Source organism: Vigna unguiculata, chromosome 2, assembly GCF_004118075.2.
Source record: "Vigna unguiculata cultivar IT97K-499-35 chromosome 2, ASM411807v1, whole genome shotgun sequence".
NCBI classification, from domain to species: Eukaryota; Viridiplantae; Streptophyta; class Magnoliopsida; order Fabales; family Fabaceae; genus Vigna; species Vigna unguiculata.
In genome coordinates this window covers 26,636,703-26,664,688 of record NC_040280.1, presented here as the reverse complement: position 1 = coordinate 26,664,688, position 27,986 = coordinate 26,636,703, and the positions used below count along the sequence as shown (strand labels likewise).

The following is a 27,986-nucleotide window of genomic DNA, read 5'->3' as shown; positions in this document are numbered from 1 at the left end:
TAGACAATAAGAGTCAACTAATTTCATACAAAATATTTTATTAACATATTATAAAATAAATAAACTGTAAAAAAATCCGAAACCAATTCCTGTTTGTGATAGATTTAAGTTTTTACAATTCTTAATTCTGTAAGAATACATTAATGTACATTTAGCTGAATCCTCTAAGCACTACGGACAATACAGATGGAATTCCACTGTAACTTTTGGTTAGTTAATCTGTAAAGAGTGACAACATATGTTACACTATAATACAAATCTTCCTCCGTTCTGTAAATCTAAACACATTTAGCTCCAGATCGACCTATCTTTCCTGACTGAAAAAATTCTCCAAGTCATCCGAACAAAGCGAAGGCACTAGTTAATGTATCTAAAATATCTTTGAAAACATTCATCGTTCTTGCAATTTCTGTATATAACTTTGTACACTTCAATCAAGAGCCTTGGGAATCGACTTGCAAAGTAGTCATTGAATCCTTCCGGAACAGGTCCTATCAGTTCCTGATAACAAAGAAGAAATAAATTAGAAGCCACACACGTAAAGATGAGCAAATAATTCATGGGCCATCATCATTGGTTAATATGTATCACATTACACTCACATTCCCTCAAGTTTAATAAAATTACACTACAGAGCCTCTCCTTTTTAATATCACGCTGACCTCCCTCGATTTATAAAGAAATCAGTGAGTCATAAAAGAGCCATTAAAATGGGAAAAGGAAGACATTATGCTGGAAATGAGTGTACTTCTGCTTATCCTTCATCCTTTCTGAGTTGTATTGGAACGTTTTCTGTATATAACCAGAAAGTTGTATTGCTTTATATCGAGTATAATTTCATAGTGATCATAATTTCATTAAACCTTAAAGAATGTAAGTATTATTTGTCTTTTCCCGAGTATAAGAATAAGGAATAAACCCCATATAAGTTAAAGATCTGGAGGATTGTACCATACGTTAATGGAGATTCAATCGATTGATTTCAATGAAATCCATTGCGAAAATTTAAAACTCAAACTCAAGCACAATCAAACAAAAATGCAATCGCTATTCACTAATTCAATCAACAAAGGCCAGTATTTCTAAGAATAACCAACATTGTTACATTTCCCTATCATCACACACGATAAGAACATCAGTAACCACAAACTCACAATATTGTCATGGCAACCAATCATCAGAATTATCACTGTGATGATGTGCTGTAAGGGTTGAAGTACTAGGCTTAAGATTCAATGCACGATATACTTCATAATGTAAAGAATTGCTTTACTGTTACATTCTCTCTAATAAATATGCTTTACTGCTATATTTTATCAAATGAATATGCTGTTTATGTGACAATTGCCATTATGATAAAACATCAGCGTTCAGATATGGTTTTAGCTGAAAATAAATTTTGTACCACATGGTTTAGATATGGGGAGGAGTTACAGAAAAAAATATTGTGGATATTAAAAGAAAAAATTATTATTAAAGCGAACAGTATCTAAAATAGAGTCATATTCAGAATCAACGTGACAAAACTGGTATCAGGGATGTATTTTAAAAATGAAGCTGACCACAACATTTAGAGCTGATTTTGATACATGAACTACATTTCTTTTCACCTAAGCTAATTTCTACATTTGTTAAAAGCAGCATTGTACTATTTAAAAAAATTCTGGATAGTGAGACTTATAAGTGAACAAATAGTTTCATGGACGTCAGCTGGAGTAAAAAAATATAATGAGAAAATGTTAGTTCAAGAAGAAAACCTGGATTTCTTGAGGCAGTTCCCTGTAATGATTTAGCTTATTTCTCATGACCCTCAACAAGTCCCGCACACTGTCAAATTTATATCTCCGGTATCGACCAATGTTAGTGATGAAATCAGGATCTAGCTTCTCATCCCATTTTGCACCTAAAGCCCGTGGAGCAATGCTTTCTAATGACTTCAAAAGATCAGAAACAGATTCTCTATCTTCAAGTTCCACCCTATCACTTACGTCACGCAAAAATGAAAGTTTCATCTCAGAGCTCCAAAAGAGAGGATGTTGCAATACTTCAATCGCCATTGGCCTGACAACAGATGAAATAATTTCTTCAATGAATTGTATACTTATAACAAGACAAAAACAAACACAAAAATACATAAGTTAAGTCTCTCTAATCATTGAAAGTTATCAGGCAATCCCACTTAATCTTATCATAATTTAGGCAATCAAATCTCATGTAAATTTAGCAATTGTATGCAACATAATCATCCCCTTTGATAACCTTCCAGGATAATATTTTTTCTGCAACCATGCATCTGCATGCATGTGAATGGCAATCACCTTTCCTCACAATTTGCACTTATATAGATATACAGTAAATAAGAGAACAAAGAAAGATAACTATTCGTCCAGATTACAAATCAGAATAGTATAGATCCTAAATAGATTATATTTTCACTGAAGAGATTTAATTTTCCTAAATAAGAGATACTTTCCAACAAGCTTCTTGCTTTGAACTTCATCAATGGCCACAGCACCAAAATGAGTATCCACACATTAAGAAATATCTGGCAACTTCCAAACTGCTATTGGAATTAAAAAGCCAGTTGAAGTTGCACTGGCAATGCAATTAAATACAGATTTTTTTGTAACATACACTAGAGATCAAAGTAACTACGTACCGGTAACAATTATTGCATTGCATTACGTCGGTCACAAACTGAAAGACAGTTTTTTGCATCATATTTGAGATGAATAACAACATTATAAATCATATCGTTTTCATTCAACCCATTTTCACCAATCTTAGGCTCAACTTAAAGGCAGTCTGACAAATATCAGCATATATACACAGATTTCTACAGATTTATCAAAATAGAATAAAGCTCCTGTTTTATTATTTATATTGACATTTAGAAAAATCAAAAGCTGAATTTTCAGAGAGGTGATAGTGTATTAGAATTTATATTACACAACAATCAAGTAATTCAAAAAGAGATGCAAATTATTATTAATAAATATGAGAGGTATAAACTCTATTCTCCGAAAACTGATTTGGGATGAGAATGATATACCTACGATCAGGATTAGGGTTTAACAAACAAGAAATAAGATCCTCGGCTTCAGGAATAAACTCCACTAAGAACAGATCTTTTTGATTTTTAACAATATTGACATCACGTTCAAGCCGCTCTCCAAATGGATGCCTTCCTGCAGTCATGCAAAAAAAGAGGACACATCCTAAACTAAATAAATCCACAGCTCGTGTTTGACGCCCTTGAACAAGTTGCTCTGGAGCTTGCCAGCCTGAACTGCCACAGCCTACATGCAATTAACACATTAAACCTTATTGTAAGATTAAGAATAAGAACACATAATTGACTAAGACTTGTAAATTAATGCAGCATAAGACTACATGTATGTTTGGATTAACATATTTTGAGTTCAGCAAAAAAATATGAACAAAACTAAGAGTTTGTGTAAAAATAAAGCAAAACTAACATGTGAAAGACACTCGTACATCACTAAAATCTTACAATGATAGAGCCATCTCATTCTAGACACCATTAGTCGTTCATATAGTCAAAATGCTTAAAAAACACAAATAAATTCTTCTACTCACCCGTAACACTTTCACCTAGAGAAGACATGTCTTCGAGAAGACGTTTGCTAATTCCCATGTCAGAAAGCTTTGCAACCAATAATCTTTCTTTTATTATCAAAACATTTTGAGGTTTCAAATCCCGATGGATTATCCCTAGTTCATGCAAATGAACAAGCCCAGAAACTATATCCCTGTGTTTCAATAACGTGAAAGTCAAGATGATGTCAACAGAAAATAAACAAGACTTATCAAAATGAATGCCCATGGTTGAGTAATCACTAAGTCATAACAACTATCAACCTCTATTGACTTGAATCAACTGCGAGAGTCCTAAATGAAAATTAAACAGGACCCTCCCTGCATATTCTTATCTCTCTTTGTCATGTCTACCATTTCCACCAATCTTTGCTATCTTATCTTTTTTACTTTATATGTAGTACTTATGCCTTTCTTATCCTATTGGATTCTCTTATGACAAGTTAATGCCCAAGTTATTCTAGTCAATTATTTCATACTCTCTTTATGAAAGCTACCATCTTTAAATCCCCATTGACAATAGATCCTTCCATTTTCTCCCTAGTTGTAAAAATGCTCCACTAGGTGACCTTAACAAGATAGATTTCTTTACCTGAGAACTAAACTACCATGTCAAACTTTAGCTTGTGTAGTGTATTGAAAAAATGTTTTCGTAGTTCCGTTTGTAATAGCAAAACATAAGTGCATGCCATTTGCAGAAGTTGATAACCTAGTTGGCTACTATGACACTCATCCATGCGCAAAGATATCTCTTTACCTTCAATTTCAGGTAGAATTCTAGCAACTCTCACTCACCATTTTACACATAAGCCAAGAGAAATATAATATTTATCTAACCTAGGAAACTGTGTTCATTGTCACCTTGTGTTCATTGTCACCTTGTGTACATCACATCCATAACAATCAACAAGTGTTCAATATTTTCACTCACCTCATCAGTTTCAGTAACAGAGGTGATGGAAAACCATTTGTTTTCCAAAGATAGTGCATATCATTCTCCTCTGTTCGCATTTGAGAAGTTCTAACTGCTGGATTTTCTGATATATCAGCGTGCAAATGAATCAAATCGTCCAAGTTGCATGTACAGCGTTCCAGAGCAAGATAAACAAAATCATGATCGCATTCCACCCCATACCATCGGACAATGTTTGGATGCCTGTCAGATGCAATGAGATTTTGGATTTCTTTATGGGCTACATCATGATGACTTTGAACAAGACGTTTGACAGCAACTGTCCGACCTTCGTATGTCCCCTCACGGACAACAGTACCATTGCTTCCCTTGGCAATTTCTTTATTAGATACAAACAGTTTACCTATCCTCCGTCCATCAAGTTGCACCTGCGTACTGGAGTTTGTTTCATTAAGTGTGAATGTGCCCCCCTCCTGGGCCAATAACGATTGCTTATTCTGTGTGACAGCAATGATGTTGTTCTTTATTGACTTGCGAGCTTTCTTCTTCTTAGGAGGTGGACTTTTTGAATTTGTCTCCCTGTTCTGGTCTTTATTTGTAAAGACAAGAGAGTTATAGATAATAAAAGAACCAAGAAAGATGGTAAATAATACAAGAGGTATTGTTTTTGACCAGTTATTCACCCTGCCTGGATCAACTTCTCCAGTAGTGGTCTCCATAAGAGACTGAGGGAGCATAGGTACATTATCATTGCCCTCATAGAAGCCAGTTTTGTCTGGCAAAGAAGGCAAAGGATTTGGCATAGGCAGAGATAGCATCAGATTTCCCTCCCGGCCTAGGACAGATTTATCTGTACCTGGTTGTGATGGAAGCATGAGCTCTGAAGAATGAAATGGAACTTTTTTATAAACCTCAGACAATCTCTCAGGGTCAGCAGGTTCTATAAAAAATTTCTTGCGTTGGCGGTATACTTCATGCAGTTTCATGTCCCAACATGCATAGGGCATAGCAAAATCTAAGCCACCGTCGAAAACATACCCATCCTCTGCATCTAATGAAATCCTTCCAGAAGAATTTTCAGTATGTGAGCAAACCAATGCAGCCTTAAATTCAGCCACTTTCATGGTCCACAAAACTATTCCAGAACCAGGAACAACGGATTGCAAAGTATAATCCGTCCTAGTTATCTCAAGCAAGAACTCGGGTGGATTCAGCTGAGCAGGATCAACAAGCACATTATCCTTCGTGCTTGCAACATGCAACCGGTCATCATAACCCGACACCGCATTAGAAGCATGATCATGTTCAGAGTAGCTTCGGAATAGCCCTCCAGTTTTAGCATTAACTACATACATAGTGGTTCTCTTGTGACCAAATACAGATGCTCCATCCTCTGTCTTGATAGGGGTAGAAGCAACATACTCTTCAATAGATTTCGATAATCTCTGCAGGCCATAAATACAATTTCTAATTGAATCCAGAGAATCATCCAAGTAGACATACAGGAATTAGACTCATGAATTTGCCTTTACGAGAAATAAATTATAAATCATCAAAAACCTAATGTTCCTCAGCATAAGAGAGGAAATGAAAGGAACAGGGAATGCAGAAAAAAAAAAAAAAAACAATGAAGTATTTGACATGTTAAAGGACAATCAATACCTGTTTACCCAAGTGAGCATCGTGGACGATTAATTCCCAATCATCTCCACATTCAACGAAGGCTGTGAAGTTGTGGCTAGGGTTGTTGATGGGAACATGATAGGAATAGTAGATTGGAGATCCAGTTGAAAAAGACCAAAAGACCCTCCCAGAATCACTATCCACCAAATACACGGTACCATCCAGGGCGGCGACGAGTGCGGTGGCCGGTTTAACTGAGGGCAGAGAAGGGGACAGCAAGAGTTGGGTTTGTGAGGTGGAAAAGCTGAAGAAGAGAAAAAGGAGAAGAAATAGGGAAAGCGCAGAGCTTGAAAAGGAAGCATTCATCTGTGATGTCTGAAAACAAGGTCACCACATCAAAACACTTTTATACGACGATGTTGTGTTGAGACCAACGATTTTCATCAAACTAGGCATTACAAAACTTAGAACAAGAGTTCAAGATTATGCGTTGAAAACAACTTTCAATTAAGTCAATCCATCCACTGTTGAATTGTATGCTGTTTGGATTGGGATCCGAACTCGAGAAAAAAAAAACAGGATGAAAAAAATGAAACTATTAAATGCATAAAAATGACAGGGAAAAGAAAAAATCAGGATGAAAAAATGAAACTCATTTGAATGCTAGCAACCAAGAAAATGTCGGTAATATTATGAATATTTAAAAATTTTATATTTTCATTTGAGTATTTGGTATGATGTGACTAGTATTTGATATGTTATTTTATTATGTCTTTATGAAAAATGTATTATTTTATGGTTAATATAAAATATATTATAGTGAAATATTATTTAATATTAATTATAAAATTTTATAATTTGTTAATACTTAAAAGATAGAATAATATGACAAGTAAAATGAAAAGTAACACTCGCCTCATTTAATTCATAAAATATTAAATGAGTTTCAATTGAAAAATATTTTAAGTACTTTATAAAAAGAAAATAATTGAAAATATATCATTAAAACTTAAAATTTAATTAATTTGATATTTAATTAACAAGAAAAAATAAATAAATTAAGTAATATATCTCTAAGTAGTTATAAGAAGATTAACTTTCATAAAATAATAATCTTGTAACTAATTTTAGACATTTTATTAATGATTTTGTAAGTGTATTTTGAGTATGAACATGTGCTATTAGATGTTCAACTTCAATATCAATTGACATACAATACTTACAAAAAGAATGAGATGTAAATTCACTAACATTATCAAAACAATTTTTTTTAATTGGATAATCTGAAAAATGAACTCTTAACTTACTTAATTGTGCTAATAACTTTGCAAATGTTTGATTGTGAGTTGATAATAAACAAATATGTGATCATCTAGTTGATACATCAATTAAGACAATGAAATATCTAAATGATGAATGTATTGGACTACAAATATCACCATGTATTTGTTTTAAAGATGATAGTGTATTGGACCACAAATGTCACAATGTATTCATTTTAAAGATAAGATTGACTCATTTCTAATTTTTTTCTAATAATGGGTTTATTATTAACTTTTAGAACTGTCAAAAAAATGAGTCACTTGGTCCGGCCCACCACGAGTTCGTGAGTTAAATGGATTGACTCATTTAATTTTAAAAATTTCATTTTTTTCTATCATGAAAAAAAAAACTAAATTATAATTCTAATTAAAATCTAAATAAAGTTAAGACATATTACATAGGTTCACATAAGCTACTTTCAACGGAAATAAAAAATTACTAAAAGCCAAGAAAAAATGACATTAAGTTAAAAATTGTGACTTTGGTGTGTCATTTTACTTTTTTTATTTTTATTTTATACAATTTTACATAATTGTATTTGTTTTAAATATTTATATCAAGTTGTATGTATAATGCATTTTATGCCAAAAATGGATAAATTACACTAATTTAGGGAGAGAAGAGCATTTATGATTTTCTTAACACTCCTAACATGAATGATGATCAAATTGTTTAGTAAAGAAAACAACAATATCAAGTGGCATTCAAATGGTCATAATCAAAATCAACATTTTCATAAGCAATGTGTGTTTTATGTTCTTCTCCTTAATTTTTAAGGTGTTTTGGTATATGATAAGTACAACTCAAAAGACTTTTACCATTGCAATGATAATTTATTTTTTCATCTTATTTTTCATTATTTCCATCTTTTCCTTTTCCTTTTTCTCATTATTGTTTCACTTATGATGATAAAATGTTTGTTTAAATTTTTTTTATGACCATATCCACATCCAAGATTACTATCATGACCACTACCAAGACCACGACCATGAAATTATGAATTAGATATTACTGCATTTACTTTTGGGAATAAAGCAGAATTAGTCGGGCGAATCTCATGATTTTTAATCAAAAGGTCATCGTTTTGTTTAGTCACAATAAAACATGAAATAAATTTATAATATTTGTTTTGCTCAGATGCTTTATTTCTTTCTTTGATGACATCACCAACACCAATTGCATTTGAATGTATTTTAGCATCTAATATCCAAAATAAGTAATTCTTTCTCATAATATCAATGACCAAAAATTCAAATTTGTCAAGGTTTGACATATTTAGAACTAGCACATAAAATATTAATAATAACCATTTTTTATGTATGAAACTATAAAATTAATATAAGAATATTAAATGTTAAACCAAGTATAAATAATAATTATAATAATCATCATGATAATAATAATATAATAATCATAATAAATATAATAATAACAAAATATAAATAAAAATTGATAAGGTCAAATAATTATTATCACAAAAATAAGAATATAAGATAAAATTGTAAATCAGAAAATGATTAAAAAAGAGTTGAATTAAGACACGTCGAACACAAATATTGTCTTTATAGAAAAAGCGTCCACTAACTTAATTGGTTAGAGCATGGTTCTGATAAGTGTTTTGCAATATAAAGTTGTTCATAGAGAGAATGAATATTAATTTCATACGTGTATTATTACTAATACGAAAAATCCTATTTATAGATACAAAATGTAACAAACAAAAAAAAAGTTACAAATCAAATAATTAATACAAATATTTAAATCTTTAAATTTCTTAAAAAATAATTAAATCAATTAATCATATAAGTAATATGAGTAATTATAACAAATCAATGAACTAATATTTATTCATCACATTATATTTTCTTTTTGTGACATTTCGTTTGGTAAGTGAAAAGAAATTCCATATCTATAAATATTTATGACCGGTAAGATTGATCATAGTAGTAGATTTGATTTTAATGAAGAGATTTTCACGAGTGTTGAAGTTATTGTATTTTTGATGATCCAATTTTATAATATGTATGTGAAATATAAAATATTAGTATCAAGTGATGTTTATATAATTTAAATCCGAATTTGAATAAAATGAAATACAAGGAATACCATGGAATAGTTTAACTAAAAATACTATAAATAATATTTTTCAAAGCTAGAAAATTATAGAGGGTAGAGATTTTTAATCGAAGGATATAAAAAATAAATTGAATGGCTAAAGAGATACTAACCATATAAAAAAAATATTGTGCAATTAAATTTTGTTATAAATGTTGCATCATGATGCATAAATTGTGTTGTGATAAAAGTTTAGTAAATTAAATCACGATTAAACTTCTAGAATCTTAAGCAGAAAAGTATGTAATGACCTATAATATTTGCCATAATGATAAACTTTATATCTAACTATTGACTTTCAGTGAAACAAGAATTATGAATTTGAATTTCAGTCAAAAAAATACCAAGAAAAATTTGTGAATCAAATATTATTTAATCTTAACAATTAAAAATATTTTTTTATAGTTAAATAAAAATTTAGACAACTAAAATTGTAAATATATATTAAAAATGTAAAATTTATCATTATACTTTTAACTTTTAAAAAATGGAAAAACATTCAAATTCATAATTGACCTCTTTAAATTTATATTTGCATTAATATTTCAATTATTAATCACTCAATAACTAGAAAAACATTTTAACATATCCCACATATTAAAACACATTAAAGAATTATACACAGCACATGCGTTCTGAATGTGTGTTCACTTTTTCAATTTTAAAAGTAATCATAAATATTTTTTTTTTAAATTTTATTACAATATTTTTTTCTTTATTTAGTATATATAATTTTTGTATCAAAGATACTTATTTTATTTTAAAACTAATTATTTTTAGAAAATTAAATAAATAAATAAGTTAAATGTAATAAAATTGTTATTTTTAAAATGATAAAATAATTATTTTAATTTAAAAACAGTTATTTATTAAAGAATAAATTTGTAATAAAAATGTGAAGATGAAAATGAAAAATTCTTTTTCTATAGGTATAAATAACATTCCAAAATTAAGTAATAAAATAAATCAAATTTAATTAATAATTTAATTTGCAAACTAATAATTAATATAAATAAATATATTTGTAATTTGCAAAATTTGATATCATATAGTTTAAAACAAACTATAGACAAAGTTGGCACAATAATTAAGAGATTAGTACGACAATTAAGAGTAATTTATTCCTAAAGTCAAATAAGGTGCCAAATATTAGGATAACCCTCAGCCTAAAGTCTATGCAGCCTCCTTCCAACTCCATTACAAAACAAAAAAAAAAAAATGTCAAACCTCTCGTCTACACTCACATAAATTTTTATATTTCAAAATATACACCTTGAAATATAATTTTTATATTTTAAATTATACAACTTAAAATATGATTTTTTATATTTTAAATCATGTATTTTAAAATATAAAATACTATTCTAAATGATATATTATAAAATATTAAATAAAAGTGCAGGGATACGTATATTTTTAGTCCTCTATATACTTATATGTGAAATTGAAATTCGTCCTCCCCATAATAAATTATGTGTCCAACGGTTATGCTATTGGCCTGAAACGTCAGAATATATAAAAATACATGGTTGAACGTATTTCATGTATTATTAAGTGTAGGAAAAACTTTTGTATGAGAGAGAAATGAATTTCAATTTCACATGTAAATACAGGAACTAGAAGTGTAATTAGTAAAAATAATTGTTTGAACTAATTAATTGATTATTGTGGTATATAAGTGTTAAATAATAACACTTATATAAATTAATATTGCAATAAACATAATTTATTAATACTAAAATTTTAACATTTTTCTAAAATTAATATAAGTTAGTTAAATTAAATATTTATTGAAATGTTTAAGTGTTTTCCAATTTAAAAAAAATAAAACTTATTATAAATTAATATCTTATTGTGTATAATTTATATATTACAAAAATTGTTATAAATTTACTAAAATTCACTTAGTGAATGTATAATGTACAAATATTTTTTAAAATAATTTTTGAATTCACTAAATATAAATAATTTTTGAATTCACTAAATTTTCTAAGTGGATTTATATTAACTTAATAAATATATAATCCACACTTAGTGAATATATAAATAATTTTTAAAATAATTTAATATATATTTAGTGAATATAAATAATTTTTATGATTCACTAAATCATTAAGTGAATATATAATCTACACTTATTTAGAAAACTAGTGAATTTATCACATAAATTTTGTAATATATTAATTATATATAATTATATATTTTAATAAATACTTGATTTAACTAATTTATATTAATTTTAAAAAATATTAAAATTTACTTATTTCTTTTAAAGGTAAATATATTTTTATTTCTGATTTATATAAGTGTTATCATTTAATATTTATATAATATAATAATTAATTAATTAGTACAACTTAAATCATTATTTATGTTAAGGATATCTCCAGTTTATATATTTATATGTAAAATTGGAATATGTCTCCCTTTTTTAAAATTCATCTAAAATTCATCTTTATACTCATATATGTAATATGTCTTCCACAACCAAATATATATATATATATATATATATATATATATTTTTTTTTTTTTTTAAATTACACATTTCAATCATATGCTCGTGACTGTCACATGTTAGTCGAGTGAGCATAGTCATCGTACATGTTATGTAAAAGTTAACTTTATTTGTTATAAAGAATGAATTTCATACATTATCAAAATACAGAGATAAATTTTATATAACTTTAAAGGAGTGACGAATGCCAATTCTATACGTAAATACATTAACCAAAAAGAGACTTATCCTAAAACGTATATCTTAAATTATACATTTCAAAATATTAAATTTACACAATTCAAAATAAAAAAGTTATATTTATGAAAATGCGAGAAGAAACTGCATTTCCCTATCCGTTTTCTTGTGATTTATGGATGTTTTAGTTACTTTTAGAAGGGCCCACGAATTTGGTTTTTTTTTTTTTTTTTATGTTTCATAATTCAGAAATAATAACCACCTGTAATGTATTCAATATTGCAAGGTCTGAGATTTTTAAGAAATTGGTCATATGACCAAAAGTTTTGTAAATCCTAAAACTTAATTAGTCTTTAATATTCTTTTATTAGCTCTATGTCTCATGAGAATCTATAAATAAAATAGGCTCCCACCAAAAGTTTTTAAAGTATTTTATATTTGAATGTTTTCGTAATTAAAGCGGGTTCATTTACCTTTTAAAGGTGACATGAACTAAAATTTGTTAATTACATGTTATGAGAATTTAGAAGCATGAAAAAAAAAAGAAGTTTGGTTCAAAGGCGCTGGAAAAGAAAATTAAATGTGTAAATTATATTTTTAATTCACGATCAATTATACTATTCTAAAAAAAATAATTATTATTTTCCAATCCACTTATAAGTTATACTTTTACTAAATTTTTTATTAACTTAAAATAAAAAATAGTTTATAAAATAAACAATTACGAATTTAACTAAAAAAATACCATGATCCGGTATCAAACCTTTAGAGATTATCTTAAGAAATATTATTTAACAAACTTCTTTCAAACAATAATTAAGACTAGTAGTTACTGAAGTTTCTATTACATAATGGAAACTTTTATAACAATTTATTATCATTAAACATAGACTGTTACTAAATTACAACCGCAAGAATTGAAATCAAAATGAATAAAATACAAAGAATCAGAATAATTGGATTTTCTTTTCTTTTTCCAATGGAGAACTATATGAAAAAAGAAAAAAACTAAGAACCTAACTACAGAAGGTGGTCGAAAAGGAAAATATGTATTTGTTTGTAAACACCTAATTTTGAATGGCAGTGTCTTGTGTGTAAGACATGATCAAAACCATTCACACTTCAATCATCTAACTTCTTTGTTGTTGCGCAGAGGTTGATACAAGAACAAGCAAAACCCAAATTACACTCAAAATTGCAACCATACCATTCCTCTTTCTTCATCAAAACTGCTGTTCACACAGCCATAGTATGTAGAAGAGTTTCTGTATTTGTTTTTTTTTCCTTTGTTGTTTTAGGAAAATTCAGGAACCAAAGACAACTTAAGATAATAGCCACAAGAGGAATGTTGACCAAGCAGTGAGTGCTATGGCTGCAGCACTGTATGTCCACAACAGAATAACTGAACACTCTTCAGTTCCTACATCAAACAGCTGAGCCATGGTACCTGCGTAATGATTGCATTGAATTTTGTCAATGAGAAATCTATAGCATATGAAAGATCAAGAAAAGATACTTCAATTAAAAGCATGTGTTCGTGGAATGGAAAATCTTTGACTTACTGATATTCATAGCCGGTGGCATAGCATACTGCATCACCAGCACATACTGAAACAAAGGATCAACCGGGAGTAAGCCGAAATTTGCTGCTGCTTTTACGATGAACAGTCCAATCAAAGGTAGCAGGAAAAGTCGGCCTATGATGATGCTGATGAGGGTCAATGGTTTGATAGTAGATGATTTCAAGCCTGCAATAGTTTCAAGACCAAGTTTAGTTAAGTCAGTTTTTGGACCATGCAATTGGTTAAAGAGTATGTATGCTATATGATATATATGGTGGCTAGTTTTTTTATACCTTGAGTGAGGTTACCACCAAGCAAAAGGGTGATGCAAGGAATGGTTCCATTCCTGAGAAACAAAGAGTTCAATCAGATAACAACGTGTATGGAATGGAAAAGAACTTGCACTGCAGAACAATTTGTTTTTGTGAGCAAAGTCACATACCCTAGTAATTGGAGAGAGTCTTGGATGACACGCAGTGGAGCATTGCCTCCTATTATTAGGTTCCTTAGCCATGCAACCGCACCAAAGAGGAAACCAAAAAACTGATAGTGCAAATAAGGAATGTCAGTACAAACTAGAGACCAACACACAGAAAATAATTATCTAACAAAGGAAACAAAAAGGATAGCAGAAGAAAAAGGAAACTCACTGTTGCAATTGCTGGTGGTGACATGAGTTCTTCAAGAAACTGAGTAATAACTTCCACTATTCTATGCCATAGCGATTCGGTCTTCTCTGGTACACTGGACTGATCTTGGTCTACAGGCTGAGAATTCACAACCCTTTTGTTCATTAGCTGTATTCGAGGATGTTTGATATAGATTGGGCTATATGCATGCTTTGAGCAGGTATAAAAAAGTAATACATAGGATTATACTGAAACAAGTATAGCTAGTAGTGGAGTGCATGAGTTGTTGGTCTTACAATTTGGTTTTCAGTGTCACCATAATAGGTAGATGTCGGAACTTCTATTGTGTTTTGGCTGTCATTATCCTTGAGAAGAAGAGTTTCTGCATTGGCATCGAACTCTTTGTTGGGAACCTTCATGATCTCAGCAGCCTCCAGTGCCTTAAATTTCAATGATCTGCTTTTTATAGTCTGTAAGGTGTAGGTCCAGATGAAGATGCCACCAAGCTACGTACAATTAACAAAACAAGAGAAGATAATAAGATACACAGCACAATATTAGCAAAATTTTAACTGTATAAAAGTAGAGGCCTCACCGCCATAGAGAAAGATGCATAAGAGAGTGCATTACTGCGGCAAACATCACGCGCACCAAATGGTCCTCCCTTCTCATCACAGATAGCAGGGATGATTACAATAGGAAGGTTCCCCATATTTCCTGATAAAAGAAAAAGCATTCATCAAACAAGTCTAAATACATAGTCAATTTTTTCACCTTCAGCTTCTCTATTCCTTCAAATTTTACACATTCTGAACATACTTTGCCATGATATGTACCTGATGAACATGCAGCAATAATAAGACCTTCCACTTTCAGATTAGGCTTCAGTAGTTTCACCAGTATCCATCCGATTATTCCACCAATTAAGAAGGTAAGTCCAACGTTAACGGGCATAAACCACCTGCATGGAAGGTTAAGCCGAAAGCAACCAATTAATACATAAATAATATGTTACTTATATACTCTACAATCAATCATCAAACATGCAAAAAAAAAAAAAAATACATCAGTACTATTGGTCACAAAAATATGTCACAAAATCAAAGTCTGTGTTATAAATAATTAATGAAGGTAATATCTCTGAAGTCTGCAGTGCCAATGAGTGAGATTTCTCATCTTCTCTGCCACTAACAGAGGTTATTATATTCTGACAGAAATAAACAATGGATCCGTATCCATTTTTGAAAATGGGTGATAAATTTTAGTACATTGCTGGCGGAGACATGAAAAGTAAACCTGGGAACACTGTCACTTTTATATAAATAAGTATATAGATGGGTAAAACTAGTAATATATAACACAGGATTTGACGGAAATCCGGAAATCATATCTCGGTACCATGATATCATATCTTCAAGTGAAACACTCTGGGCGAAACTGGCAAATATAAGTGAAGGAGTGAATACAAAGAAGACAATCTGCAAAACAGGGAGAAGAAAACACAACAAAGAAAAGGTTACTAGGTTTGATAAGAACAATGCAGAATCTGTGTTGTTTAACAGACATATATTAGTACATTAATCATTACATATATGTTTTACTTGACGTGTGCATATATCTTACCTTGTTCAAAGCTTTCCGGATATCAGGCGAAAGAAGATGATCGAAATACCGAGTTGCCATCAAAGCTCCCAATGCACTGATAAGAAGGACTTGAATAATTGGCATAGAAGCCACCTCCAACAGTTCCACAAAACCCATTTTCCTTTGATGTTCTTGCGCTGATCTACTTCTTTTCTTTGCTTAATATTACTACTGGACTATTTTTTCAGCTTTGCTTGCCCCTATATAAATATAATAGGAAACAGTGAAGAACACCAATGAATCCTTCGAATCCAGAATCAGAAAAGCAAAATGATGAAGGGTGACAGTAACCAATGATTGACTAGTGTTTTCAAGTGGGGCCACAGCCGATTGGCGAGTTTAGTTTCGAAAACTGCTACTGACAGTGGTTTTTGATCTTCTAAGTATGACAAAATTATTAGATAATCTAATATTATATCACCACACCAGTGTTCAAACGTGTTCAATAATTTTCAACTAAAAAACTAGTGAATTATTTCAAATGAACTAGAAGTTCCTAGAGAAAAAGCCAAACATCACAACAGAATCATCAAATTCGTCGATGTGCATGCGTATGCGATGCCACTGTTTGGGTCCTGTCTTATTATGCATATCGGGTAGGTGGTGCAGTGTTACGTTAGGCGTCGATTCCTGAGACAACAGGGTCTCTGAAATCAAATGAAACTTTTTTTTATAGGGACGTATAATGTTGTGACAGATTCGTCTCCAACTTGAGTACTTCTTAAACATGCACAGAAAGCACAGAAAGAAGATGTAACGTGTAAAGTGTATTTTATAAAGTGGCAATAACAAAGTCCCACATTTTAACCTTACATCATGCCATTTCATATTAATTATTTACAACATTTCATATTAATTATTTACAACGTATAATATGTTATATAATTCCTAGTTTATGTTCAATAATGATTTACAAGCAACTTTTTAGGTTTGTCAACTTTGTTTTTTTTGTTTTTTTCTAAAATTTTGCCACGTAAATCAATTCCCAGATCTACCTCCCCCAAGTGGTGGTTTTGTTGCGTGTTTGGCCTTCACGTTCAAACTTCAGCCAGCCCACCACTGTTTATTGCAGTTTTAACTCAATTATTATCTCAAAAGGTGAACCATTGACAACAAAGCAAAATACCAAACCCAAGATCTATTTTAAAAATAATTTTAATTTTTTCAATTTATTAATAGCTGGTTATTATAAATGTACATCTCATACTTGTACCATTTTAATAAAGGAAAAAAATACGAACACAATCATTCCCAAAAAAAAGTTAAAAAATAAAAGGTTGGCCCTCATCCAAAAAAGGAAAGCTGTGTTTTGTACTAGAAGTTATGAATTGTACCGAAGAAAAGTTCAACAGTTTCATGTGATTATAGATTTAATAAATCTTCCTTAAGTAGGTTTTATATATGAACATGAATGCATTTACTAAAAATTAATTTTGATTATATAAATAGACAGTGGTGGCATGCGATCATTTAATAATTTCAATTTGGAGAAGAAGTGCTTATTTTTGATTTGGAAAAGAAGTACTTATTATTATTAAAATGAGTTTGAATTCGTTTTCTGAATAAGAGTAACGAATCTTCCTTTCTAGTGTGGTGCAAAAACTAGATCTGATATAAAAGAATGATGGCACTTGATCAAACCACACTGATACAAAAGTGCTGAGTCATTAGATGTGGTTTGAAAAGAAAATTATGTGGTGCAAAGTTTCAGTGAACATGTCTTCTTAGAGAACACGTGTCTGCAAAGTTGTAGTTGTAAAATTGTGATATAACTCTGTCAGAAGATCGAAGAAAGTTCTGCATAATTCTATTATCAGAGAGGTTTCTTATGTACTTACACTTACACATTTTCTGCTGTATATTATCTAATTTTCAACCTACTTTCTTCACCGTGGCCTCTAAAGTATAATTTTGTTGTTTATTTGATAAAGATAAAAGGTAATGATTATTTTCTTAATTATGAAAATTATAAATTTATAGGCCGGTTAAAATGAAAATAATTTGATATTTCGATCATGGTGTCAAGTTCGGAATGTTATTCATAGTCTCGTCTACATGACAGTTATCTAATAATCCAATAATTAAAATGGCATTCATAAATCATCTGAAAAAGAAAAGACAAAAGTAGAAGCTAGGCTTTGAAACTGAGAAGAAAAAACAAATAAATTAAGATTTGAAAACAGTGATTGATTGAAGTAACTAACGAAAACATGCATTGCTGCTTTGTGAATGAATAATTACAATTGAAATGAATGATAAGAGAAAGAAGAAATCGAAACCTGGAATCACTGAAATATTCTGCAAAAGAACTTCTAAGTTGGAAGGAGAGAGAGAGAAGATACTTGTCTCAGAAGATTGAGTTTGGTGTATATATATATATAGTGACAGAGAGGAAGAGAGATTGTTCTTTCTCTCCTCCAACTTTGACCAAAGTTGAGGAGTCAATAAGAAATAAGAGCAAGTTCAGTTTTATTTTATGAATTATTTTAAGGACATAGTTATATATATCATCTACTCATGTACACCTAGGCTTAAGTGATTTTCTTTGCTTATTTATTTGTTTCTATAAAAAAGAAACTAACCTTTTATTAACATATTAATTATTTTAAAATTTTCTAAATATAGTTTAGAACTCGGACTATGTATATGGTACGTTTTCTTTCCATTCATTGTATGCACATGCCAATTAATAATTGTTATTTGTGTTAATTAAGATTAATTTTTTATTAATCAATAATAATAAATTTATCATCTAGACGCGGCTGTTAAATTATTTTAACTAATCTATCATATCAACCTATCGAAATATGACCTCTAATCTATATTATTTTTTTATCTTTTGCTAATTGATTTGAATTGAAGTAATAATCGTTGTTAGGTGACTTCTATTCTCCGTAATCATGGAATGAAATTAATTTAAAATTTTGTCAAAAATGTTTGCTGTATATTTTTCCTATTGTTTTATAATAATAGTTTTTTTTTTTTCACTCAAACAAAGAAAAACATTTTTTTTTATAGTTTCATTTCACTTATAATTGCTTTTGTTCCAAGACCGAGTCATTAGCTTCCGTATTCAACATAACTTGCTATCTAATAAATCAACTTTTAACAAAAAGAAAACATGGCTTAAAATGAGAATCACAACACTCATCTGGTATTATATTATTGAGCAACCAAACTTTGCTACGTTATAAAGCTCGTCACATTGATTTTCAAGAGAAAACTTTATCACAGGATAAATGGAAATCTTTTCTATATAAACAACTTTCAGAAGAAAATAAAAGTTAAAATACTTTTTTTCCCAATTTTTGTCAAATTTTGCCAAATAAGTACTAATTTTGGTTTTGTATTTAAATAGATCTCAATTTTCGTTAATTATATTCAATTGAGTCCTTTTTCGCGATCACCTTTTAAACCATTAACGACCATGAACAATTACCGCCACATGTTACTTCGTAGTTTTTTTTGGTTTGTTTTTTTTTATTTTTTTAAAATTTATTTTTGATTTTTTTAAATGTCCACATGTCTACCCAGTAGCGTACCACGTGTCAAAGTCAATGTTGTATATTCAATTTTGTCCCTATATTTGTTACTTTTGTTCAATTTAGTCCCAATTTTGTTTAAAATTGACCAATTTTGTCCCTATCGAATATATGACAAAATTTAATTTTTATATCAAAGTTATAATGATGTGAATTTTAATATATTATATAAAAATATTTAATAAAAAATGTGAATTTTAATATAAAAATTAAATTTGGTTTCAATTTAGAGAGAGACCAAATTGGTTCAAGTTAACAAACATTAGGACTAAATTGAACAAAAATAACAAATATAGGGACAAAATTGAATATAGAACATTGACTTTGACACGTGACACGCTGCTGGGTTAACACGTGGACATTTAAAAAAATTAAAAAAAAATCAAAATAATAAAATAAAAAAATTCAAAAAATCACGAAATGACATGTGACAATCATTGTTTATGGCCGTTAATGATTTAAACGTTTTTAACAAAACAAAAATCAATTAAACAAAATTGACGAAAATTTTGACCTATTTATTTGAATACAAAACCAAAATTATGATTTATTTGACAAAACTTGACGAAAATTGAAAAAAAAATGTATTTTAACCAAAATAAAATAAGTACTTAGACTAAAATTTGGTTATGTCTAAATTAAAAAAGAAGTTTAAATATTATTCTATGCATATATAAATTAATATTAAGTTGTTTATATATAATTTTAATTTTAGAAATAATTAATTCCGTTTTTTCCTCTTTTCTTATATAAAAGTTTTGGGAGAAAAGTTATCTGAACAAATTTATTTGGTTTTATCTTTTCTTTTTGTTTAATTATCTAATCATTTTTACTATTTTAATTCAAAATGGTCGATATTACTCATGACATGAGTTCTTTTTTAAATGTATATAATCAATATTAACTGTGACATGGTGCATCAATTATCACAACTTGTCATGATCGATATGTCAACATAAATTTCATTTGTCATCAGTCATATAACTTAGGAAATAACGATAGTGCCAGAACAAATTTAATATTATTCTATAAAGAAACTTACTAAGGTTAAATAACTCTTTTTCATTTTTTAAATTTTCTCGCATCAAAATTGATATATTTAAAATATTTTAATATTCAACATTTAATAAATACATTGAATTTGTTCCATAAAATAATTTCGTTTTTTATCATCAACATAATCACTTTAAAATGATTAATGAAAACACATGCACCCATGTGTTTAATTTTTGTATGGTAATAAAAAGTAAAATATCATTATTCTTATTATTATAATTATAAAAATATTAAATATGAATAATTTTTATAATTTTATTGTAAATATTTTTTGGTAAATAATTTTATAATTAAAAAATAATTAAGTTTTAAAAAACGATCAAATTGAAAAAATAATTACTTAAAGAATAAAATTAATGAGTGATCATTGTATATTGTATATTGTAAAGTTGTTTTATTTTAGTTTATGTGAGATTTCTAACACACTTTCTCGTATTGATGGTATATATATATTTTGAACATGAAATTAGATATTAATGAGTATCTTTTAACGGGTGATGCATAGGTACAATAAAAAATAAATCTCTGAGTAGTGGGAGACATAATAGACTCAATAACAAACAAATCTTATAAGATAAGTTTTGAATGATTCTGATACCATCTTAAGAAATAAATTTTAAATTTAATTTAATCTTATAAAATCAGTTTGTAAAATTTGTAAAATTTTGTCTTTAGCTGGTTAAAATATTTTTTTTAATTTGATTAATTAAATGTAATGTATGTTTCCATGACAAATTATAAAACGTATTTTATGTATATACATGAAAGAAGAAAATTTGGGATGAAGATGAAGACTTGCATGTGTTTTGGCACAAATTTGTTGGTATTGGGATGCTTCATTGTATCTGTCACCATCTTCCTTCCAATAAGTGAGGTTGCTGTTTTGGGATTGGCCTTTCCTAATTCTTTTTAGTAAATATTGATGGCCGTTGACATTGGTTCATCAACTTATTTTTTTGAATCTTATGGTGACGTTCATTGTTTTTTTCTAATACACTTCTTTTCTGAATTCATTCAAAACACAAGTGTTTCATCAACATCATACTTCTTTTTTCTAAAATTTTCTTCTTTAAAATTTCTACAAATTTTGTATTTTACTGGACCTCACTTCTAATAATAGTCAAATAACAAAATGTAAGACATTATGATTATATAATCTGAAATATAATTTCGTATTTTATATTACTTTTTTAAAATCTTATTTTCAGTTCGTGTATATCCTAATTTTAGCTAATGAAAAATATTTCATTTCTCTTGTATTTGTTAAAAGTGTATATAAAATTTTTCATTGCAACATGAAAAAGGCATTTAAAAAACTGCATAAAATTCCCATAGATACTGTCAAATGGTCAAGAGTAAAGCAGAAAAACATATAAACGTCATATTTGATTGGGAACACGTTATTGGTGACTATAATAGAAGAAAATCATAGTCACCATCATATTCTTCAAGTGTTAGATTCATGAATACAAGGTATCTGCTTCAAATGCTAGTAACAATACAAGTTTCTGATGCACTCCAAAATGAATTATTGGTATAAATTTGTCAATGTCACACATCCTGATGTGAACATAAAGATAAATCCAAGATTCTGGCATATGCCCCCATCCAATAGATACGTTTGCTGGAATCAACTTGTGACAACTCCATACATTAATATATTCAATTATGCAAAAGCAAGCTATGGTCATCAACTTCACAACCACAATCTGTTAATACTTTATAATTCTTATTTCTCTCACAGTAAACAAAAGTTTCCACTAGATATATCCTATACGTAAACAATGAACCATGATAAGATGAAATAGTTAAATGTGATAACTAAATTTAACTCCTAATAACACTTGAAACCAATAACCAAAGTTCATATTTTTCTTGACTAAGAAAAGGAGAGATGATGATAATTTGAGCTGAAATATCATTGATTTCATTGTACTGAAGCTTCCATTTCTTCTGAGTTCACTGCCAATTCATCTGAGTCTTCATTTGGGACTACATCTGATCTCAACTGTGCAGAAACACCATCTATGGCAGAATTCAGCTGCGCTATTTTCTCAGTTAGCACCTTGCGAGTCTTCTGTTTTCATCATTCACAAAACAAAAAAAACAGTAATTTAAGTATATCAGTTTGTATGACAGAAAGAGAGGACAAATTAATGGATAAGTACAATTGTCACATGTTTTTTTTCACTAACAAATGCATATCAGAAAGTTTCTACTAATCAATAATGATATACCATGTCACTCTTTTTAAGGAAAATCAAAATCCAACCACACACCATAAACTCACAGGTATAGTGAGTCACTTTCTTCCCCAAAAGATGTTTCACACTCCACAACCACTATAGAAACACTTACATTGTATCTCAGAACCTCTTTTTCCCTGGTGTGGTTTCATAGTTACTTTTAGTTTCTGATATATTTCATAATTTATAAGGATTTACCTTCACTACCTGCATAATACAAATATATAGTTTATTATGTTGTGCTTTTTATGCCAATGCGATAGTTTTAATAATAATTACCTATGTGATTTCATAACTACTTATATATTTTGGGTCATTGATTTCAATTGTTGGATAAACTCATGAGGCTACACAAGGCACCAATTTTTGGTAATATTTTTCCTCTTTCCTATAAGCATTCAGACACACTCAATGAGAAAAATGTTCAACTTTCAAGTAAAGAGTAACTGCAGGGAAATTTGCTGACCTCCAAAGCTTTTTCTTCATCGTACACAAATTTTGGAAGTTTCCTCATCAAATCTTTACGGTCTGCTCCAGCTATTGCCTTGCTTATCTGCAAAGTTAATATAACAGAAGTAAAAAATAATCTCTTTCCTGACCTTTACACTCAGTAAACAATCTTTCAAGTTAAAAAATCGATATATATATATATATATATATATATATATATATATATATGTATATATATATATATATATATATATATATCAGATCATTGCAAAAAATTGTTGAAAAGCAACATAGAGTTGATGATTCCAAAAATAGATGCATATTGAAATTTGATACACCTATTAATAATGAAGGCTACACTATCTTGCAACTTTACAAGAAACGAATGATGGAAATTAAGTAATACATAATTCAATGTGTAAATGATTTGTTAGAATTATATTCACATCTGATTTGAGCAAAACTAAACTTTGACCTAAGTGAAGTAAAGAATATTCTTCACGAGTTAAGCAGACAATATTACACGATATGAATAATGAGACACATGTAAATGATAAATCCAAAGAAATAAGAGTTAAAAGTGGAAAGTTGGCTCTGCAGACATACCTGTGGTGCATAGATACAACCCAATGCTCCAACAATTAGTCCTCCCAATACAAAACCACCAACAAAAATACTTCCACTGATTGATCTTCCACCATCACCACTGTTCTAGCAGAGAGATTAGAAACACAATAAAGTTACATAATGTCAAAAGGTATACCAACTTGTTTAAATTATGCTCATGCCAATATTTTAGACAACCAAATGAGGTAAATGTAAGGTACAGTTGATGATCACAGCACTATTTAACTAGAAACACAAAATGAAACAACAAGAATAGCTGGAGCTTAATAATATTTGTGATACCCACGATTGAGTCAACTGCTATTACTATTTGTGGTTTTTACTTGGTTCATTATTCTGTTATCTAAGGGCGCGAAACTAAGAGTCAGTTTCTTTTTATCAATTAGTCATCCATGATGAGGTGGCTCAGATATTGTTTTCTGCTTTATGTTCTGTAGGTTATTAAGACAACTGTTGTAGTTTTTCAGTATTTAGAAATAGCATTCTCTTTGAAAATCTGCATGTCAGTTGTTTTATTTTAACATCCCAAATCATACTCTAGATTTATGCTAAACAGTCATATAATCCCACCCCACAGAAAGAATGCACAAGAAGTTTAAGTCATCATACCCAGCTCGAATAACAAGTGGCTGGTTACGTGATGTTTTAGCTCTGAAAGAGGAGCCTGGAAAGTGTTCACCAGAGTTGATTTTCAACAAGCATTTGTCCATCGGCGTCAATGAGGAACCTGGCATTGATCTGAGTATTAGATTTCTGGAAAATCACTAAAAAAAGGGTGTTGTTGGATATGTGGAACTTTAATAAGTTACCATTATAATTACAGTAGCTAGGATCAAACACCATTGTTTATTCCATGAATTTTGCTCAAAGATGTTTTCATTAAGATATTTGTCACACGTACACATATATAAAAATCTCTAAAACCTGTAATGATAAAAAGACACATACCTTGCCCAACACTGCATCCCCTGGCATCACAATTATGTAAACAGACTTCAACACAATTACAAAAGACAAAATAAAACAAAGCAAATATAATCTGATCTTTGAAAGAGGTTACTTGTATTGTTTTGGTCTTTGAAGATTTTCTTATGCACAAATTGGTCATGAAAATGTTGGCTTGCTAACAAGTTCACTCTACCGATGTCCTATAAACTTGCTAACAAGTTCATATCTTTGGGGATCAATTTGTACTTAAGGAAACTTTTGGAGACCAAAACAGCACATCACACGATAGCATGTTTCGCAGCCATATTATATACTTCTCTAAAACAAAACATAGAAAAAGAAGGCAGCATGCATGTATCATCCACCTCCTGGAAATGAAATATATTTTCAATATGCACATTAGGTATACACAAAAATAAAGTTTAGTTCACATTCTCATCTTCCACATTTTCCTTTCATCCCAAAAACAAACATAGCCTAACGAAAGAGGAATCTCTTAACACAATCCAACTAAATGAATCTAAACCCCATTATCTGGGAACCAAACACCAAAGTCACACACAACTAAAACCACTCCAAAAACACTAAACTCTTCCATTTTCATTGAACCCAACAAAAAAAAAAAACAGGGACTTTCGGAGTATCCGAGAATTATAATATACACAGGCACAAATAAATAAAAGCGGCAAACTTGATACAGTGAACAACCTCAGGAAAAACTAAAGGAAAACAGTGGAAAGTGCAACTGAGAAAAAAAAAAAATGTAAGAAAAAAGGGAACAGCTTTTCCAGTTTACAGTGGTGCCCTTTTGGTATGGAAATGGTAATGATGAGAGTGATGGAAGTGATCACCTGAGAGAAAGTGGGTCTTAGGATTCTTCGGCAAAGCGATGAAGCTTGATAGAGTAGCCATCTCAACGAAGCCAAAATAAAACTCTGATTTTCTTTCTTCCCTCCTTTCCTCTGTTATTGTTATTTTGCTTGTCGTAGAAACCAACAGGAACAACAACAGATCCTACTACTTCTAGTGTTGCGCTTCGATATTGTCGCTAGATCTCGTTTTAATTTCGTTATTAACAAGACCGTTAAAAACGTTGGGCTTTGGGCTCGTTTCTTCGGCCACGGCCCACTAGTTTTCTTTTATTCTGTTTTATGGGCTTCAATCTTTCTTGTCTTTGTATTTAAACTAATATTTTATTTAAATACAATACAACATAAAAACATTTATCAATTTAATATCAAATAAGGTTGCATTTTAAATTATTAATTGATATCAGAAGTTGAATACAAATCCTCTGTTTCCTTTCTGTTTTCATAATGATTTAATCTAAATTACTCAAAATGAAAGAGAAGTGATTGGCAGTCAAAATAATGAGTTCAAGTATGTTTGGATAATTTTTTCCTTAATGGCATTTGCGAAAATAAAATATGAAAAAGTATTCTTAAAAAAATTTAAAATTAACCTACACCAATAATAAAAATGATTTCATATTAATTTATTTTAAAAATATTATTTTAACTTAAACATAAGTTCCTTTTAGTATATATATATATATATATATATATATATATATATATATATATATTTGAAATATGTATAAAGAATTGCTTAAATATAAGTTTAATTGAACAAGAAAACCTAATTATTTATCTCTTTTATTTACCGGGTGATTAAGAAATAAAAAAACACTTGTCAATGTTAAAATAAGTTAACTCTGGGTTTTCACTACGAGCAGGATTAAAAATAACTTAATCTAACCAAATTTATTTTATGGTGAACTAAAAATTTTACAACCTAACTTAATTCATAACGAATTGATGGATTCTCAACTCAACCTGACTTAAACCTATAATAAAATAGATTAACTTATGTATTAAAATTCATTTTAATATCTCTAATTGTCATACGTCGCCTCACGCTGATTCTTAGAAATGAATAGTTAAAAACCTGAACTAACTGACTGGTGTTGAAAGTGTGATGGACCATTTTTCATTCGTAATAATAGACCTGAAATACAATAAATTCTGTTTGTTTTTCTCTAAATAATTTGAAGAAAAAAAATAAAACTAGGTATTTCATGTACATATTTAGGTAATAAAATTTTTCTCGCACAGTTTTGGAAAAAATAAAATCTTCGATATGGACATAAAATTAATCTTATTTTATTAAAACTAATTTACTTTTAATTATTCTTTTTTTAATATTCTGGTGTTGACATGATGATTTAGTAATAATTGACCTGGACTGTAACTAGCCAGTCAAACGAAATTATCATAGATTAAAATTAAAAAAATCTCTTAAATTATTTTAATTTTAAAAGAGTCATTTTTTTAAGAGTATTAAGAGATGCTTTTCAAATTTTAACCAAAATCTTACTCCAGTGATCCTTATCGTGTCTTTTCCCCAGCGATGCATTTGATACTTTCTAAGTTACAAACAATACAACACATACTAAAGTTCGTTACAAAAAATGTATTTTTTTCCATGTGTATTATTTAGTGGACTATATAGTTTATAAATATAAAATTTAGGGTTTATATTATTTATTATATATTTTTATAATTGATTATTCCTTAGTATAAAAAGTGTATAACTTATTATATTAGTATACAAAAAGAAGGATTAGGTCGATACAACTTTCACAAAAATTTTAAGAACCAAATTATATTTTTTATATATAAATTATTTTTATAATTAAAAAAATATCATTTCCTTTTATTATTATTTTTTACTCAAAACAAATATATATGATAGTAAAATCTAAAAAATATATGACAATAATATATACAAAAGAGAAACATAAAATTTATTATTAACAATAATATATTAAAACAAACAAAAATTATCTATAGTCAAAGCATTGTTTTACAATTTTTCAATGACTTAAAATCTTCAATAATTAAATCAAAACTAAAGTTTGTTGTAATATCCCTTTCAATATAGATTAACTTACTACTTGTTAATAAAAATGTAGCCTCTATCTTATTTTTAATAT

General features: G+C 29.1%; 3 protein-coding genes across 5 annotated transcripts; all 3 read right to left on the bottom strand.

Moving 5' to 3' along the window:
- Positions 1-73: 73 nt before the first annotated feature.
- On the bottom strand, positions 74-6,754 carry LOC114173333 (serine/threonine-protein kinase/endoribonuclease IRE1a-like). Its single transcript, XM_028057643.1, has 6 exons — positions 6,194-6,754; positions 4,550-5,976; positions 3,601-3,773; positions 3,053-3,299; positions 1,758-2,061; positions 74-501 (listed from the first exon to the last, which is right to left on the bottom strand). The coding sequence occupies exons 1-6, from the start codon at positions 6,518-6,520 to the stop codon at positions 358-360; spliced, it is 2,622 nt and encodes an 873-aa protein (XP_027913444.1). The 5' UTR covers positions 6,521-6,754; the 3' UTR covers positions 74-357.
- A 6,392-nt stretch (positions 6,755-13,146) lies between these two features.
- Positions 13,147-18,514, bottom strand: LOC114174705 (protein PIN-LIKES 7-like). 2 transcript variants are annotated; one of them, XM_028059533.1, is made up of 12 exons: positions 18,402-18,461; positions 17,118-17,181; positions 16,102-16,322; positions 15,877-15,956; positions 15,315-15,439; positions 15,074-15,195; positions 14,775-14,984; positions 14,500-14,616; positions 14,292-14,392; positions 14,143-14,195; positions 13,850-14,035; positions 13,147-13,734 (listed from the first exon to the last, which is right to left on the bottom strand). In XM_028059533.1, exons 3-12 carry the CDS (start codon positions 16,237-16,239, stop codon positions 13,610-13,612), a joined length of 1,257 nt encoding a protein of 418 aa, XP_027915334.1. In that variant the 5' UTR covers positions 16,240-16,322; positions 17,118-17,181; positions 18,402-18,461; the 3' UTR covers positions 13,147-13,609. The 2 variants fall into 2 exon arrangements, with proteins under 2 accessions (XP_027915334.1, XP_027915333.1); XM_028059532.1 differs by lacking the exon at positions 17,118-17,181 and having other exon boundaries at positions 18,402-18,514.
- A 3,901-nt stretch (positions 18,515-22,415) lies between these two features.
- LOC114172993 lies at positions 22,416-26,040 on the bottom strand. Of its 2 annotated transcripts, XM_028057174.1 has the most exons (6): positions 25,843-26,040; positions 24,653-24,770; positions 24,023-24,122; positions 23,433-23,519; positions 23,165-23,173; positions 22,416-22,797 (listed from the first exon to the last, which is right to left on the bottom strand). In XM_028057174.1, exons 1-6 carry the CDS (start codon positions 25,901-25,903, stop codon positions 22,648-22,650), a joined length of 525 nt encoding a protein of 174 aa, XP_027912975.1. In that variant the 5' UTR covers positions 25,904-26,040; the 3' UTR covers positions 22,416-22,647. The 2 variants fall into 2 exon arrangements, with proteins under 2 accessions (XP_027912975.1, XP_027912976.1); XM_028057175.1 differs by lacking the exon at positions 23,165-23,173.
- Positions 26,041-27,986: the final 1,946 nt, after the last annotated feature.